At 50.4% G+C, this 10052-nt stretch overlaps 1 protein-coding gene across 1 annotated transcript; it reads left to right on the forward strand.

Annotated features, from left to right (window-relative positions):
• Positions 1 to 3600: 3600 nt before the first annotated feature.
• LOC135921650 (uncharacterized) lies at positions 3601 to 9532 on the forward strand. The gene is made up of 4 exons (XM_070522101.1): positions 3601 to 5212; positions 6224 to 6403; positions 7180 to 7345; positions 9477 to 9532. The coding sequence occupies exons 1-4, from the start codon at positions 3872 to 3874 to the stop codon at positions 9530 to 9532; spliced, it is 1743 nt and encodes a 580-aa protein (XP_070378202.1). The 5' UTR covers positions 3601 to 3871.
• The last annotated feature ends 520 nt before the right edge of the window (positions 9533 to 10052 follow it).

The raw sequence follows: 10052 nt of genomic DNA on the forward strand, positions 1-10052 counted from the left end.
CAGTTTACACCCTTTGGAGTGCCCCTTCTGATAACACGCGTGCCGTTCGTTACTGGAAAGTTCCGGGCTCGCAGCGTTAGAGAAAGGAAACGCATCAAGGCAGATGACGATTATTGTTGTGTGGCAGAAGGGGCAAGCCAAAGGGTGTAACTTTGCCTAAGAGTGTAGTTGGTAGGCGGGACCTATTTGGTAGGCTTATTTAATTCTCTCAGCTCTTCGAAGTAAATCTTACATGGGGTAGGGAGTGCTAAATATTCATTTTTGTTTGGGATAGCGGTCGAGGTCGGCTTTGCTCGAGTGATTTGGCGGACTTGCTCGTTGAGCCCAGGTATGTAGGCTTACCGATCGAAAGGGAAGGCCGCGGGGGACGGGGAGCAAGTGCAGTGCAATGAGTGCCTGCGCTGGTGCTTCATCAACCAGACCAGTTTCCAGAGTTTAGCAGACGCGGAGGGGCCTAGCTTTACGTTCAGGCTGTGCGAAGGTGTCAGGGAAGCAGTCCTAAAACTGGAAGGAACTTGGGCAGCCAAGTTCGAAGAGCTTGGCTGCCCAAGTTCCAAGTTCGAAGCGGGTAGCACTGCAGGCGAAAGTCGACGGTTTGGTCAAGGTGAAAGCGGTCCAGGCCGCGCAATTAGTAAGGACAGTGGCCGAGCTTGGAGAGGAGAAGGAAAGGAGCGCAGAACTGGAAAGGCGGCTCGATGCACTTAATTGAGACGTGGGAAGCGGAGAATGATGGGTCGGGAAACCAAGCCGGTGGCAAAAGCCCAGAAAGTAGGGTAGACCCTACATGCGAAGTCGGGGGCAGGGAGGCAGTGCAAGCGGTCGTCGGCTCGCCGCGGGGGAATCGGCTTAGTTATAGTGAAGCAGCGCAACACGCCCCGTCTGAGGCGACGCTGCAGCCACAGGGGCGACAGCGGGCGCGAAGGGAGGAGGGGAACAAGCTGACCCCAAGGAATGAGGTCACAATTAACGATAAGAGGCAGCATAATCTGGAAGTTGGGAGGGAGGAAGGGAATGCCCAGTATTTCTCAGTGGTGACTCAAATATGAAGAGGTGCAAAAGAGCTATAATGGAGCGTGCAAAGGGTGATAAGCGGGTATCAGTCGGGACATTCCCAGGCAGGACAATGGACGCAGTACTGAGAGAAACAAAAAGCGAGCTTTCTGACAATGTTGCAGAGCGCAATTTGGCAGTGGTAGCGCCAGGCCTAAATCATGTCTTGAATGCATGGTGAAGCCGCAAAAGTAGTGGAAAGATTAGCGGAGGGAGTTGACAATTTAAAGGCGATAGCACAGCAAGTCCAGATCGTGGTATGCACAGTGCCAGAGGTGCAAGGACAGAACGGAGAAATTACCAAGGACATTGTGGCTGCTATAATCATAAGATAAGAAAGCTAAGCCAAGAGAAAGGCTTTGAAGTGGCAGACATAAACAGAGAAGTGCATAGAGCAGGCTTTGGCGGAGGCTTTACGCGAGATGGCATCCACTTTGATGGAAGGCTAGGAGCCGACATCGGCTGGCACCTGGCAGGTCGGGCAGCAGCTTTTTTAGGGGGTCCACTGCGTTTCAGGGCGTAGAGGTAGAGAGAAACAGTGCAGAAAATTAAGTGCAACAATAGAGGCTGACGCCAATAAAGTGGCCACTAGGAGGTCCAGGAAGAAAACTACAAAAAATAAATTTAACACCAGGACCAGGTACATAAACATGCAAGGCGGTAGAAAGAGAGCGAAGTGGTTAGAAATACAACAGCAGTTAAAGGACGAAGAAGTAGGTGTATACGCGCTATGCGAAACACATCTCAGGAATCTAGAAGGCCCACCATTTATTGAAGGCTACGACTGGGAATACCAAAAACGGGTAGGAAGGGAGGAGGAGTAGGTATGCTGATACATCAAGGAACAAATTGGCAAAGAATAAAGTTAACTTGCAAAGAACATGTCTGGGTATCAGGTACAATTGCCGGTAAAGAGACATGGCTAGGAGTAGTTTATTTAGGGGCAGGAACCAAATGCAGGCAATAAAACAAGGATCTAGTGAAGTGTCTCGATGACGATATCAAGCAGTTTGGAGAAGGTGCCGATATTTGTCTGCTGGGCGACATGAATGGCCGCATCAAGGATCTGGGTGGATACACAGATTGTAATGGGAGGTTGATGCTAGACTTCTATGAGCGACACAACCTATTTACAGTAAATAGAGAAACTAAGTGTGAGGGACAAACCACGTGGGAGTCCCGTAACAGACAAACGACCACTGACTACTGCTTAATGTCACAGGGGTTGAATAGCAAGCTTGCAATAATGGAAATAGACGAAGAGGGGAAGTACAGCCTCGGAAGTGATCATAAGCGTGTTAGTCTACAGTTGGGAGCCCTGCTCAAAAGAGAAATGTAGGGAAGTCAAATAGAGTACGCAAAATTAAATGACGAACACATAGCGGCTGGCATAGAGGAAGCAATAGAGAAACATCCCATGGAACAGTGGGATTATAATCAGTTAGAACGACTTATTAGTATAAGAATAAAAAAAGTAAAAGGAGTACACCGCTAGAGAAGAAAGAGGAAGCCAGGGAGGCCATCGAACAACGACATTTGGAATCACGGGAATGCAGAGAAGCAAAGAGGGCGCAGTTATCTGAAGAGGAAATAGGCCTAAAATGGGAATCTTATCGACAAAAAAAAAATGGCTGTGGCTTAGGTAAGGTTAAGCCCAGGATGCGAAGCATACTAGCCTTTATTTTAGTTGTTGAACCACTGTTTAGCCTGGTGAACTGCTGTTGCTTGGCTATATTTGGTTCGGCTAGACGAAGAAACAACTCATGCATTACTTCTTCGCCTTCAAGAGTGGAACGCGACAGCGTTCCCGTCGACCCGCCAAGGGGTGTAAGACAATGGGCTACAGGGCAGCGACTACGCGCCCCGCATTGGACGCGGTGAGCGTCGAGCAAAGCAGCGTTCGGCGCGGCAACGAAATGTGCGCCTGAGCAAGAGACGCACGCCTTAGAAACAGCGCGTTTCTAAGGCAACACCGCATTCACTAGAGGCGCTTTTGTACCGCTTTGAAGCGTTGTACTCGTGGCTCAGTGGTAGCGTCTCCGTCCCACACTCCGGAGACCCTGGTTCGATTCCCACCCAGCCCGTCTTGCAAGAGTTGAGCCAAAGCCACTTCTCCTCTGTCGTGACGTCACGGTGTCACGTGATTTCATGGTCACCGCCGCGCCTGAGGAGCTGGGTTGAGCCCTCGTAATATGCTTCGCATAAAAACAAGTGCGGGTCCTCGTCCAGGCTAAAATAAAGCAGTCCTCTGATCATTGGCTGACTGAAGTTCGCGATGCAACTAAAGGGGGGTCAAGAAAATTCTGGAACCATATAAGCTGGCTGGGTAAAGCGAATCACAGAAAGCAGGAACAGATTCACGATGCCGAGGGAAATTGTTTAGAGGGAGATGACGCTGTGAACTACATTGGTTCAGTTATAGCAGAGTCATTTAGGAAAGACGATAGGGTGATCGCCCCAAATGAGGGAGCAGCACAGGATAGCATAATAGAAAACAGCTTAGAACTGACCAATCTTAACTGGTAAAATGCGGAAGGAACTTGTATCGTATCTGGCGCAGCGCTGGCTTCGCATCTATGGCACGTGTGACGTGACAGATATCGGTATCGCCCATGACACATTGTGGTGAGGGAACACACCCTCTCCCACTTAGTGTATATATACACGGCTGTTGAATAAACGGGGACGCTTTCCGCTCCCCTTGCTTGGAGCCTCTGGTCATGTCTTGCCTGCGGCACCGCACGATACATGGTGTCAGAAGTGGGGTCAACGCCGACGTCCAGTCTTGGTGAACCGAAGATTATACTACAAGACCAGCCCCATGGACTTCCTGAAGCCACCAGGCCCGCTGAGCTCGGCTGGTGAAATTGCCAAGAACTGGCAGGCATTCAAGCAAAGGTTCGAATTTTTCCTCGCCGCGTCAGAACAGCCAACCGGCAAGCCTCGAACGGAATCATGCAAGACAGCACTTCTGCTGAGCGTTGCAGGCGAGGAAGCCATCGAGATCTTCAACACGTTCAGCTTTGGCGAAGACGAGAGCAGGAATGACTACGCCACTGTCATTGCGAAGTTCGATGCATATTGTGCGGCTCAGCAGAACGAAGTCCATGAGCGCTACGTTTTCCGTACGCGAGTCCAGGCCCCTGGTGAGCTTTTCGAACCTTTCTTGCGAGACTTAAAGAACCAGGCACGAGCATGTAACTTTGGCTCCCAAATGGACGCAATGATTAGGGACCAAATTGTTTATGGAACTAACGACGAGAAACTTAGAGAAAGGTTGCTGCGGGACACTACGCTGAATTTAGTGAAGGCTGAGCAGGCTGCTAAAGCAGCTGAAGCGACGGCAGCGCAACAAAAAGTTTGGGCACGAGACGAAAGCCACATTGACGCGATGCGTAAGGAACACCCAAGTAAACAAAGTGAGTTGCCCAGGCATTACAAGTGTCCTAAGTGCGCACGTATGCACCCGCCACGAAGGTGTCCTGCATTCGGGAAAACATGTCGCAAATGTCAACGCCCCAACCATTTCGCTATCTGCTGCAGACGATTTGCCGATATAGGCGAACTTCAGGGCGGTGAAGATAACTTTGACATTCTGGACGTGTCAAGCTGCGCACCAAAGCAACACGACTGGACAGTTGTCGGCCAAATCAAGAACGTACCACTTGAATTCAAGGTCGACACAGGAGCGCAAGCAAATCTACTACCTTTCGGTTGCTACCGTAAAATTCGCCCGAAACCGCCCCTGAAACCAAGCAGCGCGGTGTTACGTTCGTATGGCGGAGGGGTTATCAAGCATGATGGCGTTATTCGTGCAGAATTAGCACTAGGTGACCGTTGCGCCGTCCTCGACTTCTTCGTGGTGTCCAAGGGGCATCAGGCCATCCTGGGCTTACAGGCTAGCGAAAATCTTGGACTTGTGTCACGCATACACGCAGTATCTCGAAACAGTTCTGAGGAAGTCGCAAGAAACTTTCGCCACTTGTTCACAGGAACCGGGTGCGTTGAAAGGGTCTATCGAATGGTTCTACGTGACGACGCCACGCCAATCGTCCAAGCAGCCCGACGAGTGCCGCTGGCCCTACAGGAACCCTTGCGAGAAGAACTGGGACGTATGGAGCGCGCGGGCATCATAACCAAAGTCGCCGAGCCCACAGACTGGGTAAGCCCATTGGTCATTGTTAGAAAGAAGGACGGGAAAATTCGAGTATGTATCGACCCCAGGAGGATTAATCAATGCATCAAGAGAACATTACACAATGCCGCGAAGAGAAGACATAGAGGCAGAGTTAGCGGGCGCTAGAGTTTTCACCCGTCTTGACGCGAACTCTGGTTTTCACCAAATTCCGTTGGACAACGAAACCTCCCGAATTTGCACCTTTGCAACGCCATTCGGGCGCTACAATTTCTGCGCTTACCGTTTGGTATAGCATCGGCGCCTGAGGTATTTCAGAAAACGCTAAATGAAATTGTTGAAGGCCTTCCTGGGGTCAGAGTATACGTTGATGACGTACTGGTGTGGGGGTCGTCGAGACAGGAGCATGACAGGCGCCTGGAGTCTGTACTGCAAGCAGCCGAACGCGGCGGTCTGACATTTAATCCGAACAAGTGTTCCATTGGTGTCGGTAAAATCGAGTTTCTTGGTGACGTCATTGACCAGGAAGGCATCAAACCAAGCCCGTCACTGACAAAATCAATGATTCAAATTCCACCGCCGACCGACAAGCTCGCAGTACAGAGGATGCTAGGAACCGTGAATTATTTCAGCAAGTTTATGCCGTCACTGGCCCAAAGGACGACGCTCCTCAGAAATCTTATAAAGCAGAATACTGCGTTTGACTGGACGCCTAATCACGCTGAAGAGTGGAAGCAGCTTTGCGAAAGTTTAAGTACAGCGCCTTTACTAGCCGTGTTCGATCGAACAAAAGCAACAAAGGTGTCATGTGATGCATCGCAAAACGGAATCGGCGCAGCGCTATTGCAGTGCCACCAGGATACATGGAAGCCAGTCGCGTATGCCTCGCGGGCACTTACAGAGTGCGAACAACGTTACTCGCAAATTGAAAAGGAGGCCCTGGCGTTGGCATATGGATGCGAGAAGTTTAACCATTTTGTCTACGGTCGGCCGTTTATTCTAGAAACTGATCACCATCCCTTGATTGCCATCTCGCAGAAGGCCATTGGCGACATGCCCCCGAGGTTGCAGCGTTTTTTCCTGCGCCTTCTTCGCTATGACGTAAAACTTCAGTTCACACCAGGGAAGCAACTGCTTCTCGCTGACATGCTGTCACGTGCAACAACCGGACCCATCACGGGAAACGACGTCATCAACGACGACACTGAAGTGCACGCAGTAAGTGTTGTTTCTTCACTTGTCACCGATAACACCTGGAAGAGGTTGGCTACGGAAACTAGTCGGGATGAAGAATTAAAGCAAGTTCTTGTGGACTTGGCGGCAGGAAAAGCACTCAAAGGCCACTGGAAATCTTTTGAAGGAGAGCTTTCTCACGTGAACGGAGTCCTCTTAAAAGGGTGCAAAGTTGTAATTCCGGCTACGATGAGGAAAGAAACTTTGGAACGCATTCATCAAGGTCATCTGGGCATCAATAAATGCAAATCACGGGCCAGGCATCTTGTCTTCTGGCCAGGAATAAACCGTGACATAGAAACTTTCGCACAGGCGTGTTCTGCATGCAAAACGTACGCGTACAGACAGCCCCAAGAGCCGTTACAGTTGCGCCCAGTACCTGATAAACCGTGGCATCGTGTCGGCATCGATATTTTTGAGCATGGTGGACGGTCATACCTGTGCGTCTACGACGCATTATCAAACTTTCCTGAAGTAGAGCTGCTAAAAGATACTACCGCGAAGACGGTCATTGAAGCAACAAGTGCAATTTTTGCTAGATACGGCATACCAGTTGAAGTTTGTTCGGATAATGGCCCACAATTTTCTAGCCACGCTTTTGCTGCGTTTGCCCGAAGGTACGACTTCATCCACACCACTTCCAGCCCTCGGTACCCCCAGTCCAACGGTCTGGCGGAAAAAGGCGTGCAAGTAGTTAAGAGGATTTTAAAGAAAAGCACTCAAATGAATCACGATTTTTGGCTTGGTCTTCTTGCCTACAGATCTACTCCAATGGAATCCGGACCATCACCTGGCGAAGTACTTCAAGGAAGACGACTACGGACAACGTTGCCCGACGTCCGGCCCTGCCCAGGTCGCAGCGTACAGAAGCATCGTCAGACCGACCGTTGCAGCCGACGACTACCACCACTCAACCCCCGAGACACGGTACGCATCAGAGAAGGGGAGTGGGCCACCAAAGGTCAAGTCGTTCAAGCTGCGACATATCCCCGGTCGTATATCATAATCACTGAGGATGGCAAATTCCTGCGGCGCAATCGGCGACATCTGCTGCCTACAAGAGAAGCTTTTCGACAAAGAGGCCTTTGTGACTCTGAGGAAGACCTCCGCCAAGGGGCTGAAGGAAGACCTTCACCATGCAGCAGCAACACTGTCGCAGAGTCACCGGCCACAACTGGCCACGTTCCCGCCTCATCCAACGCTCCTGCATGCTTGCAGCAGAACCAAGAACCTGCGTTCAGAAGGTCAACCCGAGAGCGAAGGCCCCCACAGAGGCTTACTTATAATCGAAGCTTTGTGCAAGTTCCCTAAATCGCGTTCTCAATATTCATTTCTACTAATGTTCTTTCCTGTGTTTTTTTTTTTTGCTCCTTTGAAAGAAAAGGGGATGTATCGTATCTGGCGCAGCGCTGGCTTCGCATCTATGGCACGTGTGACGTGACAGATATCGGTATCGCCCATGACACATTGTGGTGAGGGAACACACCCTCTCCCACTTAGTGTATATATACACGGCTGTTGAATAAACGGGGACGCTTTCCGCTCCCCTTGCTTGGAGCCTCTGGTCATGTCTTGCCTGCGGCACCGCACGATACAGAACTGTTCCAAAATGCACGTCCTCAGGGATAGACGAAATTTCAATCAATTAATGAACTTGGCCCAAGAAGCAAGGAAACCCTGCTAAAAGCATTGGAGGTAGTCATAAATAAGCAAATTCCGCACAGCTGGAAAAAGAGTAAAATTAATTTGATTTATAAAGGGAAAGGCGATCAGACGAGCATAAAATCCTTCTGACCAATTACGATAACATCAGTCATATATAGGCTGGCAATAGAATTGCATTCATGGGTAGAAAGTAATAGAATACTCAGAGAACTTCAGAACGGGTTCAGAAGTGGGAGGTGCTTAGATGATAGCCTGTTCGTGCTTACCCAGTGCATAGAAATAGCTAAGGCGGAAAATAGACCTCTGTATTTAGCCTTCCTGGACACAAGCGGTGCATACGACATTGTGAACAGGGAACTCCCGCGGAGCACATTAAAGATGAAGGTATCGGTCATGAGGTAATTGATTTTCTACGGGAAATCTATCGAGGAAATATTGAAATAACATGGAAGGAAATTAAGAGTACGACAACTGTCGAGGTGCACGAAGGATTAAGGCAAGGTTGTCCTCTATCACCACTGCTGTTCATGCTTTATATGATAAGTACGGAAAGAAGGCTACAAGGAAGCAGTCTACGGTATAATTTGTCGTACAGATTAGGCGGAAAGGTTGTTGAGCAACGACTACCGGGTTTAATGTATGCGGACGATATTGTACTGTTAGCAGATAACCAGTAAGATTTGCAAACTCTGGTAAATTACTGTGGAGACAAAGGAGACATTCTAGGTTTCAGTTAGTCTTGTGCCGGTACTCGCTTGGCAGAGGTGGTGCTTCACTGGTGGAAAGCCTGCAGTGCCTGCTGTACTTTGTTGCGTACAACGCTGGTGAGGGAGCTGACTGGAGGTGGCGACGTACCTTCGTGCTTCTGTAGCTCGTCGTGAACGACTGAGCGAATCAGCTCGCAAAGCAAGGGGACGTCGCACAGCCTACCGGAGTAACCGGAGTGCAGGCGGCATTTACTTGTCGGTTATACATGTTCGACTGTTGCTGAAGCGTCTTCTCCATCGCGGTGGCTTCAGTGAGGAACTCCGCAACAGTCTTGGGCGCATTCCGAACAAGACCGCCAAAGAGCTGTTCCTTTACGCCTCTCATGAGGTGACGCATCTTCTTCTTCTTCCGACATGCTCGGATCGGCACGCTGAAAAAGACGCGTCATGTCCTCCACATACATTGTGACGCTCTCGTTGGGCTTTTGAACGCGTGCGTGACTGAAGGGCTCGCTCCGCTTTTTCCTGGCAATCGGGGCTGGAGTATGTCTCCAGTAGCTTGCGCTGGAACTCGGGCCAGGATGACAGGGCACTTTCACGGTTCATAAACCACGTGGGAGCACCATCCTGGAGGCTGAAGTAGACGTTCCTGAGTTTGGCGTTGTTGTCCCACTCGTTAAACGCAGCCACGCGCTTGAACTCCGCCAGCCAGTCTTCCACGTCTTCAAATGTGTCGCCATGAAAAGCCGTTGGCACTTGGGGGTTCAGCAGCGTTAGGTAAGTCGGTGTCACCCTTTCCGTAGAAGTCGCAATGGTAGCACCCCGCAGGGGCGTTTGGTGTGTTGCGACACCACGTACCCGAGCTCACGACCCTCCCGCGTGTAGCCGTGCCTGGGGAAAGGGGGATCTTGGGGGTTGAGCCGATGCTGGGTGTTCGGACCTTTAAGGCCCCCCGGCGGAGGCAACACACCTCTTTGGCCTCTGCTTCACGTAGACGGCACCCCCGGACTGACCCACCCGGGGGAAATCGGTAGTTGCCTTTTCCTGTCTCTCTCTCCCTCGAGCCTTCGTCTTTCTCTCACTTTCCATCTTTCCTGTCTTCTCCTGGCTTCCTTTTACTTCCAATTTTCCAGGCAGCAAGGGTTAACCTTGTGTGAATAGCCAACCTAGGTTATTTCATATTTGGTTATAGTGGTAGCGTACAGCTGGCGTTTGCCGGCCCTGTTTTTCAGGCCCTGCAGCGTCCCCTTGTAGGACTCCAC

This window comes from Dermacentor albipictus, chromosome 7 (genome assembly GCF_038994185.2).
Source record: "Dermacentor albipictus isolate Rhodes 1998 colony chromosome 7, USDA_Dalb.pri_finalv2, whole genome shotgun sequence".
In the NCBI taxonomy this organism is placed as follows: domain Eukaryota; kingdom Metazoa; phylum Arthropoda; class Arachnida; order Ixodida; family Ixodidae; genus Dermacentor; species Dermacentor albipictus.